The sequence below is a fragment of the Vanellus vanellus genome (genome assembly GCF_965231255.1).
Source record: "Vanellus vanellus genome assembly, contig: HAP1_SCAFFOLD_2043, whole genome shotgun sequence".
NCBI classification, from domain to species: Eukaryota; Metazoa; Chordata; class Aves; order Charadriiformes; family Charadriidae; genus Vanellus; species Vanellus vanellus.
Window position 1 is genome coordinate 1 of NW_028128056.1, and position 20288 is coordinate 20288.

Sequence of the window (20288 nt, forward strand, 5' to 3'; positions counted from 1 at the left end):
GGGGTGGCACTGGCCCAACCCTTCGCCGGCGCCTGCGCCCTCTTGGAATGGGACCAGTTAGCCGGAAGGTTCCGGGCCCCCACCATCATCAACGGTGAGTTCTGACACCCCCCCCACCCCCCCACCCCCCCCCAAAAAAAAAAAAACCAACAAACCAAACCCCCCAACCCGGGGAGGGGAGGAGGAACCGCTCGAGTCCCCCCCCACCCCCACCCTCTCCCCAAAGAAAAACAAAAAAAAATAATAAAAAAGAAAAGATGGGAGGGAGGGGCAAAAAGGGGGTTGAGGGATCTCGAAAGTGGGGTGAGGGACCTCGAAAATGGGGTGAGGGGTGTCAAAAAGGGGGTGAGGGACCTCGAAAATGGGGTGAGGGACATCAAGAAGGGGCTGAGGGACATCAAAAATGGGGTGAGGGACCTCAAAAATGGGGTGAGGGGTGTCAAAAATGGGGTGAGGGACTTCAAGAAGGGGCTGAGGGACATCAAAAATGGGGTGAGGGGTGTCAAAAATGGGGTGAGGGACGTCGAAAATGGGGTGAGGGACCTCAAAAATGGGGTGAGGGACCTCGAGAGGGGGTGAGGGACATAAAAAATGGGGTGAGGGACATCAAAAAAGGGGTGAGGGACCTCAAAAATGGGGTGAGGGATCTCGAAAGTGGGGTGAGGGACCTCGAAAGTGGGGTGAGGGACCTCAAAAATGGGGTGAGGGACCTCGAGAGGGGGTGAGGGACATAAAAAATGGGGTGAGGGACATCAAAAAAGGGGTGAGGGACCTCGAAAATGGGGTGAGGGACCTCGAGAGGGGGTGAGAGGTGTCAAAAAAGGGGTGAGGGACCTCGAAAATGAGGTGAGGGACCTCAAAAATGGGGTGAGGGACCTCAAAAATGGGGTGAGGGACCTCGAAAATGGGGTGAGGGACGTCGAAAATGGGGTGAGGGACCTCAAAAATGGGGTGAGGGACATCAAGAAGGGGCTGAGGGACATCAAAAATGGGGTGAGGGACCTCGAAAATGGGGTGAGGGACCTCGAGAGGGGGTGAGGGACATCAAGAAGGGGCTGAAAGACCTCAAAAATGGGGTGAGGGACCTCGAAAGTGGGGTGAGGGACCTCGAGGGGGGGTGAGGGGTGTCAAAAATGGGGTGAGGGACCTCGAAAATGGGGTGAGGGACATCAAGAAGGGGCTGAGGGACATCAAAAATGGGGTGAGGGACCTCGAGAGGGGGTGAGGGGTGTCAAAAATGGGCTGAAGGACCTCAAAAATGGGGTGAGGGACCTCGAAAATGGGGTGAGGGGTGTCAAAAATGGAGTGAGGGACCTCGAAAATGGGGTGAGGGACCTCGAGAGGGGGTGAGGGATCTCGAAAGTGGGGTGAGGGACATCAAGAAGGGGCTGAGGGACATCAAAAATGGGGTTGAGGGATCTCGAAAGTGGGGTGAGGGACCTCGAAAATGGGGTGAGGGGTGTCAAAAAGGGGGTGAGGGACCTCGAAAATGGGGTGAGGGACCTCGAAAATGGGGTGAGGGATCTCGAGGGGGGGTGAGGGGTGTCAAAAATGGGGTGAGGGACATCAAAAATGGGGTGAGGGACCTCAAAAATGGGGTGAGGGATCTCGAAAGTGGGGCTGAGGGACCTCGAAAATGAGGTGAGGGACCTCAAAAATGGGGTGAGTGACCTCGAAAATGGGGTGAGGGACCTCAAAAATGGGGTGAGGGGTGTCAAAAATGGGGTGAGGGACCTCAAAAATGGGGTGAGGGACCTCGAAAATGGGGTGAGGGACCTCGAGGGGGGGTGAGGGGTGTCAAAAATGGGGTGAGGGACATCAAAAATGGGGTGAGGGATCTCGAAAATGGGGTGAGGGATCTCGAAAGTGGGGCTGAGGGACCTCGAGAGGGGGTGAGGGATCTCGAAAGTGGGGTGAGGGACATCAAGAAGGGGCTGAAGGACATCAAAAATGGGGTGAGGGATGTCAAAAATGGGGTGAGGGACATCAAAAATGGGGTGAGGGACCTCGAGGGGGGGTGAGGGGTGTCAAAAATGGGGTGAGGGACCTCGAAAATGGGGTGAGGGACATCAAAAATGGGGTGAGGGACCTCGAAAGTGGGGTGAGGGACCTCAAGAAGGGGCTGAGGGACATCAAAAATGGGGTGAGGGATGTCAAAAATGGGGTGAGGGACATCAAAAATGGGGTGAGGGACCTCGAGGGGGGGTGAGGGGTGTCAAAAATGGGGTGAGGGACCTCAAAAATGGGGTGAGGGACATCAAGAAGGGGCTGAAGGACCTCAAAAGTGGGGTGAGGGACCTCAAAAATGGGGTGAAGGACCTCAAAAATGGGGCTGAGGGACCTCAAAAATGGGGTGAGGGACCTCAAGAAGGGGTTGAGGGACATCAAAAATGGGGTGAGGGATGTCAAAAATGGGGTGAGGGACATCAAAAATGGGGTGAGGGACCTCGAAAGTGGGGTGAGGGACCTCAAGAAGGGGCTGAGGGACATCAAAAATGGGGTGAGGGATGTCAAAAATGGGGTGAGGGACATCAAAAATGGGGTGAGGGACCTCGAGGGGGGGTGAGGGGTGTCAAAAATGGGGTGAGGGACATCAAGAAGAGGCTGAGGGACCTCGAAAATGGGGTGAGGGACCTCGAGGGGGGGTGAGGGGTGTCAAAAATGGGGTGAGGGACCTCGAAAGTGGGGTGAGGGACCCCCATAGGGTCATCGCCATCACCCCCCCCCCCCCGATGTCCCCAATGTCCCAGTAGAGTTGTCCCCAACCCCGATGTCCCCAATGTCCCCAGAAGGTCATCACCACCCCCACCCCGCTGTCCCCAATGTCCCCATAGGGTCATCACCACCACCCCCCGATGTCCCCAATGCCCCAGTAGAGTTGTCCCCAACCCTGATGTCCCCATAGGGTCACCACCACCCCCACCCCGATGTCCCCGATGTCCCCAGAAGGTCATCACCACCACCCCCCGATGTCCCCAATGTCCCCATAGAGTCATCACCCCCCCCCGATGTCCCCAATGTCCCCGTAGAGTTGTCCCCCACCCCGATGTCCCCAATGTCCCCATGGGGTCATCACCACCACCCCCCGGTGTCCCCAATGCCCCAGTAGAGTTGTCCCCAACCCCGATGTCCCCAATGTCCCCAGAAGGTCATCACCACCACCCCCCGATGTCCCCCATGTCCCCGTCGAGTTGTCCCCAACCCCGATGTCCCCGATGTCCCCATGGGGTCATCACCACCACCCCCCCAATGTCCCCAATGTCCCAGTAGAGTTGTCCCCAACCCCGATGTCCCCAATGTCCCCATGGAGTCATCACCACCACCCCCCAATGTCCCCAATGTCCCAGTAGAGTTGTCCCCAACCCCGATGTCCCCAATGTCCCCAGAAGGTCATCACCACCACCCCCCGATGTCCCCAATGTCCCAGTAGAGTTGTCCCCAACCCCGATGTCCCCATGGGGTCATCACTACCATCCCAACCCCGATGTCCCCAATGTCCCCATAGGGTCATCACCACCACCACCCCCCGATGTCCCCAATGTCCCCGTAGAGTTGTCCCCAACCCCGATGTCCCCAATGTCCCCATAGGGTCCTCACCACCCCCACCCCCGATGTCCCCAATGTCCCCATAGAGTCATCACCACCCCCCCCCGATGTCCCCAATGTCCCAGTAGAGTTGTCCCCAACCCCGATGTCCCCAATGTCCCCAGAAGGTCATCACCACCACCCCCCCAATGTCCCCAATGTCCCCGTAGAGTTGTCCCCCACCCCGATGTCCCCAATGTCCCCATAGAGTCATCACCACCCCCCCCGATGTCCCCAATGTCCCCAGAAGGTCATCACCACCACCCCCCGATGTCCCCAATGTCCCCGTAGAGTTGTCCCCAACCCCGATGTCCCCAATGTCCCCATGGAGTCATCACCACCCCCACCCCGATGTCCCCAATGTCCCTGTAGAGTTGTCCCCAACCCCGATGTCCCCAATGTCCCCATAGGGTCATCACCACCACCACCCCCCCAATGTCCCCAATGTCCCCGTAGAGTTGTCCCCAACCCCGATGTCCCCCATGTCCCCAGAAGGTCATCACCACCACCCCCCGATGTCCCCAATGTCCCCGTCGAGTTGTCCCCAACCCCGATGTCCCCCATGTCCCCGTCGAGTTGTGTCCCACCCCCTGGGGACCATCCCCACCCCCTCCCCATGACCTCCCCCCATCTCCTCCTCCCCTCCCCCCCCTCCCCCCCCCCCCCCCAGGCACGGCGCCGGTGGCCTGTCACCCCCTCCAGCTCGGAGGCACCTTACTGGTGGTGGTGGCCCAACTGGGCGGAGGTTCGGCCGTCTGGCGCCGGGTGGGTGGCCCAGGTAGCCCTTTCATCCGTTTGCAAGCCCTGGGCCACGGTCGTCTCCGGCGACCCCACGCGGTGGCCAGCGCCCGTCTTGGTGGCCACTGGTACCTCGGGGTGGCCGATAGCTCCAAAGGGGGCACCAGTACCCTCTTCCGATGGGGGGGACGGGGTTTCTACCCCCACCAAGCCCTCCGCCCGTGGCATCGGGACACCCACCTGGAATTCCTGGAGCTCGGTGGCCTTCCGGCTTTGGTGCTCTGCAGCGGTACCAGGAGACCTTTGGTCTACCGGTGGAGTGGGGCGGCCTTCGCCCCCCACACCGACATCCCCCACGTCCCCGACGTCTACGCCGCGAAGCATTTCCGGTTACGGGGTCACGTCTTCCTCTGCCTCACCCGGTTCCTGGGGGACGCCAAGGTGAGGGCGGGGCAAGGGGGGAAAGGGGGGGAGGGCGGGGCGGGGCCCACCGGGCATCGTGGGTCCATGAGGGGGTGGTCCATCAGCAGCGCACTTCCATTGGGGTCTGTCACCGGCACGTCTTCATGGGGGGCCACCAGCGTCATGGGTCCTTGGGGGTCTATGACCAACACGTGTTTATGGGGGGCCACCAGCGTCATGGGTCCTAGGGGGTCTGTCACCATCATGTCTTCATGGGGGGCCACCAGCGTCATGGGTCCTTGGGGGTCTATCACCATCACGTGTTCATGGGGGTCTGTCACCATCACGTCTTCATGGGGGGCCACCAGCGTCATGGGTCCTTGGGGGTCTATGACCATCACGTGATTATGGGGGGCCACCAGCGTCATGGGTCCTTGGGGGTCTGTCACCATCACGTCTTCATGGGGGGCCACCAGCGTCATGGGTCCTTGGGGGTCTGTCACCATCATGGGTCCTTGGGGGTCTGTCACCATCATGTCTTCATGGGGGGCCACCAGCGTCATGGGTCCTTGGGGGTCTATGACCATCACGTGATTATGGGGGGCCACCAGCGTCATGGGACCTTGGGGGTCTGTCACCATCACGTCTTCATGGGGGGCCACCAGCGTCATGGGACCTTGGGGGTCTGTCACCATCACGTCTTCATGGGGGGCCACCAGCGTCATGGGTCCTTGGGGGTCTATGACCAACACGTGATTATGGGGGGCCACCAGCGTCATGGGTCCTTGGGGGTCTGTCACCGTCATGTCTTCATGGGGGGCCACCAGCGTCATGGGTCCTTGGGACCATCACGTGTTCATGGGGGGCCACCAGCATCACGGTGGTCCATGGGAGGTCCATCATCATCACATGTCCGTTGGGGTCTATGACCTTCACGTGGCCATGGGGCTCCGTCTCCATCACGTGTCAATGGTGGTCCATCTCTATCGTGTGCGGATGGGGGTCCATCACCTGTTTGCAGTGCCCAGAGGAACCCTTCCCATGATGCTCTTGGCCCTTCCCATGGTGCCCACCACCCAACTCAACGTTCTCCATGACGCCCACCACCCACCCCAACCCCTCCCATGACACCCACCACCCAACTCAACGTTCTCCATGATGCCCACCACCCAACTCAACGTTCTCTATGGTGCCCACCACCCAACCAAAGCTTTGGGAGATGTCCACCACCCACCCCAACCCCTCCCATGACACCCACCACCCAACTCAATGTTCTCCATGATGCCCACCACCCAACTCAACGTTCTCTATGGTGCCCACCACCCAACCAAAGCTTTGGGAGGTGCCCACCACCCACCCCAACCCCTCCCATGACACCCACCACCCAACTCAACGTTCTCCATGATGCCCACCACCCAACTCAACGTTCTCTATGGTGCCCACCACCCAACCAAAGCTTTGGGAGATGTCCACCACCCACCCCAAACCTTCCCATGACACCCACCACCCAACTCAACGTTCTCCATGACGCCCACCACCCAACTCAACGTTCTCCACGATGCCCACCACCCACCCCAACCCTTCCCATGGTGATCACAGCCCAACCAAACCTTTGGGAGATGTCCACCACCCAACTCAACTTCCACCATGACACCCACCGCCCAACTCAACGTTCTCCATGACTCCCCCCACCCACCCCAACCCCTCCCATGACGCCCACCACCCACCCCAACCCTTCCTATGATGATCACGGCCCAACCAAACCTTTGGGAGATGTCCACCACCCAACTCAACTTCCACCATGACACCCACCGCCCAACTCAACGTTCTCCATGACTCCCCCCACCCACCCCAACCCCTCCCATGACGCCCACCACCCACCCCAACCCTTCCTATGATGATCACGGCCCAACCAAACCTTTGGGAGATGCCCACCACCCAACTCAACTTCCACCATGACACCCACCACCCAACTCAATGTTCTCCATGACGCCCACCACCCACCCCAACCCCTCCCATGATGCCCACCACCCAACTCAATGTTCTCCATGACGCCCACCACCCACCCCAACCCCTCCCATGACGCCCACCACCCAATTCAATGTTCTCCATGACGCCCACCACCCAACTCAACGTTCTCCATGACACCCACCACCCAACTTAACGTTCTCTGTGATGGCCACCACCCAACTCAACGTTCTCCACGATGCCCACCACCCACCCCAACCCTTCCTATGATGATCACGGCCCAACCAAACCTTTGGGAGATGTCCACCACCCACCCCAACCCCTCCCATGACGCCCACCACCCAACTCAACGTTCTCCATGATGCCCACCACCCAACTTAACGTTCTCTATGATGCCCACCACCCAACCAAAGCTTTGGGAGATGTCCACCACCCACCCCAACCCTTCCCATGACGCCCACCACCCAACTCAACGTTCTCCATGACGCCCACCACCCAATTCAATGTTCTCCATGACACCCACCACCCAACTCAACGTTCTCCATGATGCCCACCACCCAACTTAACGTTCTCTATGGTGCCCACCACCCAACCAAAGCTTTGGGAGATGTCCACCACCCACCCCAACCCTTCCCATGACGCCCACCACCCAATTCAATGTTCTCCATGACACCCACCACCCAACCCAACCTTCCCATGACACCCACCACCCAACCCAACCTTCCCATGACACCCACCACCCAATTCAATGTTCTCCATGATGCCCACCACCCAACCCAACCCTTCCCCATGATGTCCACCACCCACCCCAACCCTTCCTATGATGATCACGGCCCAACCAAACCTTTGGGAGATGTCCACCACCCACCCCAACCCCTCCCATGACGCCCACCACCCAACTCAACGTTCTCCATGAGGCCCACCACCCAATTCAATGTCCTCCATGACACCCACCACCCAACTCAACGTTCTCCATGACGCCCACCACCCAACCCAACTCTTCCCATGATGCCCAGCACCCAACCAAACCTTTGGGAGATGCCCACCACCCACCCCAACCCTTCCCATGACGCCCACCACCCAACTCAACGTTCTCCATGACGCCCACCACCCACCCCAACCCCTCCCATGACACCCACCACACACCCCAACCCTTCCTATGATGATCATGGCCCAACCAAACCTTTGGGAGATGTCCACCACCCACCCCAACCCTTCCCATGACACCCACCACCCAACTCAACGTTCTCCATGATGCCCACCACCCAATTCAATGTCCTCCATGACACCCACCACCCAACTCAACGTTCTCCATGACGCCCACCACCCAACCCAACTCTTCCCATGATGCCCAGCACCCAACCAAACCTTTGGGAGATGCCCACCACCCACCCCAACCCTTCCCATGACGCCCACCACCCAACTCAACGTTCTCCATGATGCCCACCACCCAACTCAATGTTCTCCATGATGCCCACCACCCAACCAAAGCTTTGGGAGATGTCCACCACCCACCCCAAACCTTCCCATGACACCCACCACCCAACTCAATGTTCTCCATGATGCCCACCACCCAACCCAACCCCTCCCATGATGCCCACCACCCAATTCAATGTTCTCCATGATGCCCACCACCCAACTCAACGTTCTCCATGATGCCCACCACCCAACTCAACGTTCTCCATGATGCCCACCACCCAACTCAATGTTCTCCATGACGCCCACCACCCACCCCAACCCCTCCCATGACACCCACCACCCAACTCAACGTTCTCCATGATGCCCACCACCCAATTCAATGTTCTCCATGACACCCACCACCCAACTCAACGTTCTCCATGACGCCCACCACCCACCCCAACCCCTCCCATGACGCCCACCACCCACCCCAACTCTTCCCATGGTGATCACAGCCCAACCAAACCTTTGGGAGATGTCCACCACCCAACTCAACTTCCACCATGACACCCACCGCCCAACTCAACGTTCTCCATGATGCCCACCACCCAACCCAACCCCTCCCATGATGCCCACCACCCAATTCAATGTTCTCCATGATGCCCACCACCCAACTCAACGTTCTCCATGATGCCCACCACCCAACTTAACGTTCTCTATGGTGCCCACCACCCAACCAAATCTTTGGGAGATGTCCACCACCCACCCCAAACCTTCCCATGACACCCACCACCCAACTCAACGTTCTCCATGACGCCCACCACCCAACTCAACGTTCTCCATGACGCCCACCACCCACCCCAACCCTTCCCATGATGCCCACCACCCAACTCAACGTTCTCCATGACTCCCACCACCCACCCCAACCCCTCCCATGACGCCCACCACCCAACCTCCCCCCTCTTCCCATGATTCTCTCCTTCCAGGTGATGCGGTGGGAGGGTTCCATGTTCCGGGAGGTGCAGGAGGTCCCGGCCCGCGGTTCTTTGGTCTTCCAACCGTTGGCGTTGGCCGGTCAACGCTACGTCATTTTGGGCAACGACTACGCCCCGAGTCGCGTCTACCGTCTGGGGCCCGGTGGCCACCTGGAACCCCACCAGGAGCTCATGACCCCCACCCCCCGCGCCTTCGCCCCCTTGGCCGTGGGTCACCGTCACTTTGTGGTGGCCTCCAGCTTCAAGGGGGCCACCCAGATCTACCGCCACGTCACCGTGGACTTGGGGACTTGAAGGACGGCGAAAGGGGACCATGGGGTGGTGGCAGAGGGACATTCGAGCGTCACGGCGTGGTGGGGACGTGGGGATGGGGGGACACCAAAGGTCACAGGGTGGGGGTGAGGGCCTGAAGGACATTGGGGACGTTGGCTGTGATGTCACCATGGAGGTGGGCGCTTGGGGACATGGGGACACCAAAGGTCTCAGGGTGGAGGTGAGGGCCTGAAGGACATTGGGGACGTTGGCCGTGATGTCACCATGGAGGTGGGCGCTTGGGGACATGGGGACACCAAAGGTCACAGGGTGGAGGTGATGGCCTGAAGGACATTGGGGACATCGGTCATGGTGTCACCGGGGGTCTGAGGGACCCTGGCACGTGGCCGTGATGTCACCGTGGAGGTGGGCGCTTGGGGACATGGGGACATTGGTCATCGTGTCACCGGGGACGTGGGCACCTGAGGGACATGGGGACAGGAGCACATTGGTCACCACGGACGTGGAAGCCTGAAGGACACGGGGACATCCCGGAGCGGGGGACAGCGGGGGACACCGAGCAGGACGTCACTGTGGACCGGGACAGCTGAGGGACACGGCCACCAACTGTCACATGACCCCGCCCGCGGCGGCTGAGGGACACAGGGGACACGGAGACGTCAACCATCGTGTCCCCTCACCGTGGAGTTGGGCGCCGGAGGGACACGGGGACACGGGCCACCACGTCACCTTGGACGCGGGGGTGTCGGCTGCCACGTCACCTCGTCCCCTCCCGGTGTCCCCATCCACCCAACAGTGTCCCCGGTGTCACCGTTAGCGCCTGTGTCACCCCCGTCCCCGATGTCACCACTGGCCCCACCTCACCTTGTCACCTCCTGCTGCCACCCCATGTCCCCAAGGCCACCACCAACCCAATGTCCCCACTTCACCTTGTCACCTCCTGCTGCCACCATCTACCCGATGTCCCCAAGGCCACCACCCACCCAATGTCACCACTGGCCCCACCTCACCTTGTCACCTCCTGGTCCCACCTGATGTCCCCAAGGCCACCACCAACCCAATGTCCCCACCTCACCTTGTCACCTCCTGCTGCCACCTGATGTCCCCAAGGCCACCACCAACCCAATGCCACCACTGGCCCCACCTCACCTTGTCACCTCCTGGTCCTACCCGATGTCCCCAAGGCCACCACCAACCCAATGTCCCCACCTCACCTTGTCACCTCCTGCTGCCACCTGATGTCCCCAAGGCCACCACCAACCCAACGTCCCCACTTCATCGTCACCACCTGCTGCCACCATCTACCCGATGTCCCCAAGGCCACCCCTGTCCCCAAGGTCACCACTGGCCCCACCTCACCTTGTCACCTCCTGCTGCCACCTGATGTCCCCAAGGCCACCACCAACCCAATGTCCCCACCTCACCTTGTCACCTCCTGATGCCACCTGATGTCCCCAAGGCCACCACCAACCCAACGTCCCCACTTCATCGTCACCACCTGCTGCCACCATCTACCCGATGTCCCCAAGGCCACCCCTGTCCCCAAGGTCACCACTGGCCCCACCTCACCTTGTCACCTCCTGCTGCCACCTGATGTCCCCAAGGCCACCACCAACCCAACGTCCCCACCTCACCTTGTCACCTCCTGCTGCCACCTGATGTCCCCGAGGCCACCACCAACCCAATGTCCCCACCACTCCTTGTCACCTCCTGCTGCCACCATCTACCTGATGTCCCCAAGGCCACCCCTGTCCCCAAGGTCACCATTGGCCCCACCTCACCTTGTCACCTCCTGCTGCCACCTGATGTCCCCGAGGCCACCACCAACCCAATGTCCCCACCTCACCTTGTCACCTCCTGCTGCCACCATCTATCCAATGTCCCCAAGGCCACCACCAACCCAGTGTCACCACTGGCCCCACCTCACCTTGTCACCTCCTGCTGCCACCTGATGTCCCCAAGGCCACCACCAACCCAGTGTCACCACTGGCCCCACCACTCCTTGTCACCTCCTGCTGCCACCATCTACCTGATGTCCCCAAGGCCACCACCAACCCAATGTCACCACTGGCCCCACCTCACCTTGTCACCTCCAGGTCCCACCTGATGTCCCCAAGGCCACCACCAACCCAATGTCCCCACCTCACCTTGTCACCTCCTGCTGCCACCTGATGTCCCCGAGGCCACCACCAACCCAATGTCCCCACCACTCCTTGTCACCTCCTGCTGCCACCATCTACCCGATGTCCCCAAGGTCACCCCTGTCCCCAAGGTCACCACTGGCCCCACCACTCCTTGTCACCTCCTGCTGCCACCTGATGTCCCCAAGGCCACCACCAACCCAACGTCCCCACTTCATCGTCACCTCCTGCTGCCACCATCTACCCGATGTCCCCAAGGCCACCACCCACCCAATGTCACCACTGGCCCCACCTCACCTTGTCACCTCCTGGTCCCACCCGATGTCCCCGAGGCCACCACCAACCCAATGTCCCCACCACTCCTTGTCACCTCCTGCTGCCACCATCTACCTGATGTCCCCAAGGCCACCACCAACCCAATGCCACCCTGTCCCCTCTGGGTGCCACCACCCACCCAACCTCATCCCCAGTGCCACCATTGGCCCCTTGTCCCCCGGTCACCTCCTTGTCCCCCTCGATGCCACCACAGGGGACATCTCCACCCCCCCACCCCCCCCCCAAATAACCAAAAATAGCGCTTTTTTAACACTTTTTTTAATTAATTGCCCCTTTTCTTGTTTTTTTTGGGGGTTTTTGCCCCAAAATAAACCCGCTCCTCCCCCCCTCTGCGTGGCACCTCAGGGGGTGGGGACATTTGGGGACATCTCAGCACGGGCTGGTGGCTCCTGCGGAGGGACGGGGGGGGTCAGGGGTCAGCAGGACACCGGGGTGGCCCCTCCCGGGTGGGGGACAGGGGGACATGGGGACACGGGGACAGGGGGACACGGGGACAGGGGGACACGGGGACAGGGGGACATGGGGACACGGGGACAGGGGGACACGGGGACAGGGGGACACGGGGACAGGGGGACATGGGGACACGGGGACAGGGGGACACGGGGACAGGGGGACATGGGGACAGGGGGACACGGGGACAGGGGGACATGGGGACACGGGGACAGGGGGACACGGGGACAGGGGGACACTCACCGGGGCTGACGAGGTGGGACATCTCCGGAGGGGGACGGCGGCGGCTGTGGGGACAGGAGGGGGTGTGACACCTCAATGTCCCCAATGTCCCCATCTATCCCCCTTTCCTCCCATGTCCCCAATGTCCCCACATGTCCCCAATGTCCCCATGTCCCACCGTGTCCCCCCATGTCCCCACGTTCCTCCATGTCCCCGACCCACCATGTCCCTCCCGTGTCCCCTTGTCCCACCATGTCCCCAATGTCCCCATTTCCTCCCGTGTCCCCTCATGTCCCCCCGTGTCCCACACGTCCCCAATGTCCCCATTTCCTCCCGTGTCCCACATGTCCCCAATGTCCCCTTGTCCCACCATGTCCTTCTCATGTCCCCAATGTCCCCATGTCCTCTTGTCCCACCATGTCCCCAATGTCCCCATTTCCTCCCGTGTCCCACATGTCCCCAATGTCCCCACGTGTCCCCTTGTCCCACCATGTCCCCGACCCACCATGTCCCTCCCGTGTCCCCTTGTCCCACCATGTCCCCAATGTCCCCATTTCCTCCCGTGTCCCCTCATGTCCCTCCATGTCCCCCCCTGTGTCCCACATGTCCCCAATGTCCCCATGTCACCAATGTCCCCATTTCCTCCTGTGTCCCACATGTCCCCAATGTCCCCATGTCCTCTTGTCCCACCATGTCCCCAATGTCCCCATTTCCTCCCGTGTCCCCTCATGTCCCCACGTTCCTCCATGTCCCCGACCCACCATGTCCCCCCCGTGTCCCACATGTCCCCAATGTCCCACCATGTCCCCAATGTTCCCATTTCCTCCCATGTCCCTCCATGTCCCCCCCTGTGTCCCATATGTCCCCAATGTCCCCATGTCCTCCTGTGTCCCCTCATGTCCCTCCCATGTCCCACATGTCCCCAATGTCCTCCCATGTCCTCAACCCACCATGTCCTTCCCATGTCCCCGTGTCCCACGTCCTCAATGTCCCCACGTTCCTCCATGTCCCCGACCCACCATGTCCCTCCCGTGTCCCACATGTCCCCACGTGTCCCCTTGTCCCACACGTCCCCAATGTCCCCATTTCCTCCCGTGTCCCCTCATGTCCCTCCATGTCCCTCCGTGTCCCACACATCCCCAATGTCCCCATTTCCTCCCATGTCCCACATGTCCCCTTGTCCCACCATGTCCCCAATGTCCCCGTTTCCTCCCGTGTCCCCCCATGTCCCCCCGTGTCCCACATGTCCTCAATGTCCCCACGTCCCTCCCATGTCCCCCCATGTCCCCACGTTCCTCCATGTCCCCGATCCCCCATGTCCCTCCCGTGTCCCACATGTCCCCAATGTCCCCACGTGTCCCCTTGTCCCACCATGTCCCCAGTGTCCCCGTTTCCTCCCATGTCCCCACGTTCCTCCATGTCCCCGACCCACCATGTCCCTCCCGTGTCCCACATGTCCCCACGTGTCCCCTTGTCCCACACGTCCCCAATGTCCCCATTTCCTCCCGTGTCCCCTCATGTCCCTCCATGTCCCCCCCTGTGTCCCACATGTCCCCAATGTCCCCCATGTCCTCTTGTCCCACCATGTCCCCATTTCCTCCCGTGTCCCCTCATGTCCCCCCGTGTCCCACATGTCCTCAATGTCCCCCCGTGTCCCCACGTTCCTCCATGTCCCCGACCCACCATGTCCCTCCCGTGTTCCACATGTCCCCAATGTCCCCATGTCCTCTTGTCCCACCATGTCCCCGACCCACCATGTCCTTCCCATGTCCCACCATGTCCCCAATGTCCCCATTTCCTCCCGTGTCCCCTCATGTCTCCTTGTGTCCCACATGTCCTCAATGTCCCCATGTTCCTCCATGTCCCCGACCCACCAGGTCCCCCCCGTGTCCCACATGTCCCCATTTCCTCCCGTGTCCCCCCGTGTCCCACATGTCCTCAATGTCCCCACGTGTCCCCATGTCCCTCCTGTGTCCCCCCATTCCTCCATGTCCCCGACCCACCATGTCCCTCCCGTGTCCCACCACGTCCCCAATGTCCCCATTTCCTCCCATGTCCCCCCGTGTCCCACATGTTTTCAATGTCCCCATGTCCCCACGTGTCTCCATGTCCCCATTTCCTCCTGTGTCCCCCCATGTCCCCACGTTCCTCCATGTCCCCGACCCCCCATGTCCCCCCCGTCCCCGTATGTCCCCATATATCCCCAATGTCCCCATGTCCCCATTTCCTCCCATGTCCCCCCACGTTCCTCCATGTCCCCGACCCACCATGTCCCCCCCCTGTCCCCGTATGTCCCCGAATGTCCCCACGTCCCACCTGGCTTTGCTCCGGCACTTGCACTTCCCGCCTGGCAGGGGACAAAAGAGGTGACAATTGCTGGAGATGGGGGAGGTGTGACATGTGTGTGTCCCCCCGTCCCCGTCCCCCCCAGGGGGACATCAAGCCCTGGGGACCACCCCGGTGACAATGGGGACCCTCTGGTGACACTCACTGAGGAGGACGACGATGCCGATGATGCAGAGGACAGCGGCCACCACCAGCCCTGCCACACGCAGGCGGTGCCAGTCTGGGGGTGACACACGTGACACATGTGACACACGCAGGTGGGGGCACTCCTGTCACCCCCTTGGGGACCTCTCTGTCACCCCCCCCCTCCCTTTGGGGACACCTCTGCCACCCGCCCCGGGGACAACCTTGTCACCCCTTTGGGGACACGCCATCAACCGCACCTTGGGGACACCTCTGCCACCCCCTCCCCCCCCCCTTGGGGACACCCTTTGTGGCGTCCCCACCCTTGGGGACATCTCTGCCACCACCCCTGGGGACAACCTTGTCACCCCCATGGGGACATGCCATCAACCCCCCCCCCCCTTGGGGACACCCCTGTCACCTTCTTGGGGACACCCCTGTCACCCCCCCCTTGGGGACACCTCTGTCACCCCTCTGGGGACAACCTTGTCACCCCTTTGAGGCCACCTTGGGGACACCCTGGTCACCCCCTCCTTGGGGACACCTCTGTCACCTCCTCTTGGGGACACCTCTGTCATCCCCTCCTTGGGGACACCACTGCCACACTCCCCTTGGGGACACTCCTGTCACCTCCTCTTGGGACACCACTGCCATCCCCCCCTTGGGGACACCACTGCCACCCCTTTGGGGACACCTCTGCTATCCCCTCCTTGGGGACACCTCTGTCACCCCCCCCCCGAGGACACCTCTGTCACCTCCTCTTAGGGACACCACTGCCACCCCCCCTTGGGGACACCACTGCCACCTCCTCTTGGGGACACCTCTGTCACCCCTTTGGGGACACCTCTGCTATCCCCTCCTTGGGGACACCTCTGTCACCCCCCCCCCCCCGAGGACACCTCTGTCACCTCCTCTTAGGGACACCACTGCCACCCCCCCTTGGGGACACCACTGCCACCTCCTCTTGGGGACACCTCTGTCGCCCCTTTGGGGACACCTCTGTCGCCCCCCCCCCCCCCTTGGGGACACCCCTGTCATCTCTCTTTGGGGACACTCCTGTCACCCCACCCCCTGAGGACACCTCTGCCATCCCCCCTTGGGGACACCTCTGCCACCTCCTCTTGGGGACACCACTGCCACCCCCCCCTTGGGGACACCACTGCCACCTCCTCTTGGGGACACCTCTGTCACCCCTTTGGGGACACCTCTGCCATCCCCTCCTTGGGGACACCTCTGTCACCCCCACCCCCCCGAGGACACCTCTGTCACCTCCTCTTGGGGACACCTCTGTCACCCCTTTGGGGACCCCCCTGCCCCCCCGTCCCACTCACCATACTGGAAGGGACTGGTGTCATCTGGTGGAGAGGGGGAGGGGGGTCAGAGGGGGGGGGGACACACCCACCAGTATGGACACCCCCCCCCCAGTGCCACCCGCTCCCCCTCCCAGTATGGCCCTCCCACCCCCAGTATGACTCATCCCCCCATATCCCAGTATGACCACACCACTCCCAGTAAGGCTCCTCCCTGCTCCCAGTATGATCCTCCCTATATCCCAGTATGACCACACCACTCCCAGTATGATCCCCCCACTCCCAGTATGATCCTCCCTATATCCCAGTGTGATGTCCCACAGCTCCCAGTATAATCCACCCATATCCCAGTATAATCCCCCCCATAGCCCAGTGTGACCCCCCCACTCCCAGTATGATCCCCTTATATCCCAGTATGAACCCCCCACTCCCAGTAAGAGCCCCCCCATATCCCAGTATGACCACACCACTCCCAGTAAGGCTCCTCCCCCCTCCCAGTATGATCCCCCCTATATCCCAGTGTGACATCCCACAACTCCCAGTACAATTCCCCCATATCCCAGTACGATCCCTCCCATATCCCAGTATGACCCCCCCACTCCCAGTATGATCCTCCCTATATCCCAGTATGACCACACCACTCCCAGTAAGGCTCTTCCCTGCTCCCAGTATGATCCCCCCACTCCCAGTAAGAACCCCCCCATATCCCAGTATGACCACACCACTCCCAGTAAGGCTCCTCCCCCCTCCCAGTATGATCCCCCCTATATCCCAGTGTGACATCCCACAGCTCCCAGTATAATCCCCCCATATCCCAGTATGACCCCCCCAGTATGATCCTCCCACTCCCAGTATGATCCCCCCTATCCCAGTAAGAACCCCCCACTCCCAGTATGATCCCCTTATATCCCAGTATGAACCCCCCCATATCCCAGTATGACCACACCACTCCCAGTATGATCCCCCCACTCCCAGTATGATCCCCCCTATATCCCAGTGTGATGTCCCACAGCTCCCAGTATGACCCCCCCAGTATGATCCTCCCACTCCCAGTATGATCCCCTTATATCCCAGTAAGACCCCCCCACTCCCAGTAAGAACCCCCCATATCCCAGTATGACCACACCACTCCCAGTAAGGCTTCTCCCCCCTCCCAGTATGATCCCCCCTATATCCCAGTGTGACATCCCACAGCTCCCAGTATAAACCCCCAATATCCCAGTATGACCCCCCCAGTATGATCCTCCCACTCCCAGTATGATCCCTCCTATATCCCAGTTAGAACCCACCACTCCCAGTATGACCACACCACTCCCAGTAAGGCTTCTCCCCCCTCCCAGTATGATCCCCCCTATATCCCAGTGTGACATCCCACAGCTCCCAGTATGATCTCCCCCATATCCCAGTATGACCCCCCCAGTATGACCCTCCCACTCCCAGTATGATCCCTCCTATATCCCAGTAAGAACCCCCCACTCCCAGTATGATCCCCTTATATCCCAGTATGACCCCCCCACTCCCAGTAAGAACCCCCCATATCCCAGTATGACCACACCACTCCCAGTAAGGCTCCTCCCCCCTCCCAGTATGATCCCCCCTATATCCCAGTGTGACATCCCACAACTCCCAGTACAATTCCCCCATATCCCAGTACAATCCCCCCCATATGCCAGTATGACCCCCCCCCATTCCCAGTACAGCCCCTCCCCTCCTCCCAGTTTGTCCCAGTTTGTCCCAGTCACTCACCTGGGGGGAGGGGGTTCCCTCTCGTCAGGGACAAAACTGGAGGGGGGGGGCAAAAACCAGTTTGGGGGGGGTCAACTGTCCCAGTGCCCCCCAGTTACCTCCCAGTTCCTCCCAATTCCCCCACCCAATTCCCTCCCAGTTCCCCCCCCACTTACTCCCAGTCCCCCCCAGTTCTGCCCCAATTACCCCCAGTTCACTCCCCATTTTTCCAGTCCCCCCCCCCAGTTCCAACCCAATTACTCCCAGTTACTCCCAGTTCCGCCCCAATTGCTCCCAGTCCCCTCACAGTTTTGCCCAGTTCCACCCATTTCCTTCCCAATTACTTCCAGTTCCCCCCCAATTTCCTCCCAGTTCCCCCCAATTACCACCAGTTCCCTCCCAGTTCCCCCCAATTATTCCCAATTCCCTCCCAGTTGCCCCCAAACCCCTCCCAGTTCCCTCCCAGTTGCCCCCAAACCCCTCCCAGTTCCCTCCCTCGTGCCCCAAAATCCCTCCCAGTCCCCCCAGTTCCTCCCAATTCCCTCCCAGTTCCCTCCCTGGTGCCCCACCTCACCCCCAGTTCCCTCCCAGTTCCTCCCAATCCCCTCCCAGTTCCCTCCCTGGTGCCCCCCCCCCCAGTTCCCTCCCAGTTCCCTCCCTGGTGCCCCACCTCACCCCCAGTTCCCTCCCAGTTCCTCCCAATCCCCTCCCAGTTCCCCCCCAGTTTCTCCCTGGTGCCCCAACCCCCCCTCCCCCCCCAGTTCCCTCCCAGTTCCCCCCCCAGTTTCCTCCCAGTTCCCTCCCTGGTGCTCCCCCCAGTTCCCTCCCAGTTCCTCCCAATCCCCTCCCAGTTCCCTCCCTGGTGCCCCAACCCCCTCCCAGTTCCTCCCAGTTCCCTCCCTGGTGCCCCAAAGTTCCCCCCAATTCCCTCCCAGTTCCTCCCAGTTCATTCCCAGTTCCCTCCCTGGTGCCCCAATTCCCTCCCAGTTCCCCCCAGTTCCCTCCCAGTTCCCCCCATTCGCTCCCAGTTCCCCCCAGTTCCCTCCCTGGTGCCCCCAATTCCCTCCCAGTTCCCTCCCTGGTGTCCCAGTTCCTCCCAATTCCCCCCAGTTCCCTCCCAGTTCCTCCCAATTCCCCCCAGTTCCCTCCCTGGTGCCCCCAATTACCCTCCCAGTTCCTTCCCAGTTCCTCCCAGTACCTGCCAGCAGCACCAGCACCCCCAGGCCGCCTCCTGCCATCCTGTGACCTTTGACCCCTGGGGGGGGGGAGGGGCGGTGGGGGTGGGGTGGTGGGTGCCCCTCCCCCTCCCCCCCTCCCCCCCCCCCCCCCCCCCCCAGTGGGTGCGGGTGTCCGGGTGGGGGAGGGGCGGGTGAGTCACGGCGAATTCCTGAGTGGGGCGTTACTGGGAGGAATGGGGGGGGGAGGGGGGGGGGAAGTTTTTTTTGGGGGAGGGGGGGGGAGGGGTGTTCCACCCGTTGGATCCCCCCCCCTCCCCCCCTCCCCACGGACCCCCCCCCCCCATGGGATCCCCCCCCATAGACACCCCCCCCCCGCCCCCCACCCATGGGACCCCCCCACTAATGGGACCCCCCCCCATATGGGAACCCCCCCGGACCCCCCCCCCCCCATGGGACCCCCCCACGGACCCCCCCCCCCATGGACACCCCCCCAATAATGGGAACCCCCCACTAATGGGACGCCCCCCCCCCATAGAGCCCCCCCCCCACGGGACCCCCCCACGGACACCCCCCCCACATGGATCCCCCCCCCGGACACCCCCCCCCCCATTGGACCCCCCCCGGACCCTCCCCCCCCATGGGACCCCCCCTCTATGGACCACCCCCAATAATGGGACCCCCCCCACTAATGGGACCCCCCCCCCCATGGGACCCCCCCCCCCCATGGCACCCTCCACCCATAGACACCCCCCCCCGCCCCCCCCCCATGGACCCCCCCCAATAATGGGCCCCCCCCACTAATAGGACAACCCCCCCCCATGGACACCCCCCCCCAATAGAACCCCCCCCCCCATGGATGGACACCCCCCCCCACTAATGGGACCCCCCCACTAATAGGACACCCCCCCCCATGGGAACACCCCCCCCCCCCCATAGAGCCCCCCACGGACCCCCACCCCCCCCCATGGGACCCCCCCCCCATGGCACCCTCCCCCCATAGACACCCCCCCCGCCCCCCCCCATGGACCCCCCCACTAATGGGACCCCCCCACTAATAGGACCCCCCCCCCCATGGATCACTCCCCCCCCCCCCGGACC

General features: G+C 61.6%; 2 protein-coding genes and 1 long non-coding RNA gene across 5 annotated transcripts; 2 read left to right on the top strand and 1 right to left on the bottom strand.

The window, feature by feature from the left end:
* Positions 1-6: 6 nt before the first annotated feature.
* LOC309684734 (leucine-rich repeat LGI family member 4-like) lies at positions 7-9440 on the top strand (the record flags this gene model as incomplete). Its single annotated transcript, XM_082500602.1, has 3 exons — positions 7-94; positions 4256-4764; positions 9078-9440. Coding segments are annotated over 3 exons (900 nt in total), but the record flags the coding sequence as incomplete, so codon positions are not given.
* Positions 9441-9493: 53 nt separating this feature from the next.
* On the top strand, positions 9494-12057 carry LOC309684735. The gene is made up of 2 exons (XR_014270333.1): positions 9494-10330; positions 10405-12057. It is a non-coding gene; the product is annotated as an uncharacterized lncRNA (long non-coding RNA).
* LOC309684733 (FXYD domain-containing ion transport regulator 3-like) lies at positions 10464-19308 on the bottom strand. 3 transcript variants are annotated; one of them, XM_082500599.1, is made up of 9 exons: positions 19211-19308; positions 18034-18069; positions 16309-16332; positions 15000-15074; positions 14825-14855; positions 12530-12573; positions 10858-12225; positions 10648-10794; positions 10464-10584 (listed from the first exon to the last, which is right to left on the bottom strand). In XM_082500599.1, exons 1-7 carry the CDS (start codon positions 19248-19250, stop codon positions 12206-12208), a joined length of 270 nt encoding a protein of 89 aa, XP_082356725.1. In that variant the 5' UTR covers positions 19251-19308; the 3' UTR covers positions 10464-10584; positions 10648-10794; positions 10858-12205. The 3 variants fall into 3 exon arrangements, with proteins under 3 accessions (XP_082356725.1, XP_082356727.1, XP_082356726.1); XM_082500601.1 differs by lacking the exon at positions 10464-10584 and having other exon boundaries at positions 10672-10794; positions 10858-11527; positions 11891-12225; XM_082500600.1 differs by lacking the exon at positions 10464-10584 and having other exon boundaries at positions 10672-10794; positions 10858-11307; positions 11389-12225.
* Between the last annotated feature and the right edge of the window lie 980 nt (positions 19309-20288).

Coding starts and splice junctions, on each gene's coding strand:
- LOC309684733 (XM_082500599.1), bottom strand. CDS start 19,250: ATGGCAGGAGGCGGCCTGGGGGTGCTGGTGCTGCTGGCAG. Junction 14,856..14,999: donor CGGCATCGTCGTCCTCCTCA/GTGAGTGTCACC, acceptor GTCCCCTGCCAG/GCGGGAAGTGCAAGTGCCGG. Junction 12,226..12,529: donor GTCCCACCTCGTCAGCCCCG/GTGAGTGTCCCC, acceptor GTCCCTCCGCAG/GAGCCACCAGCCCGTGCTGA.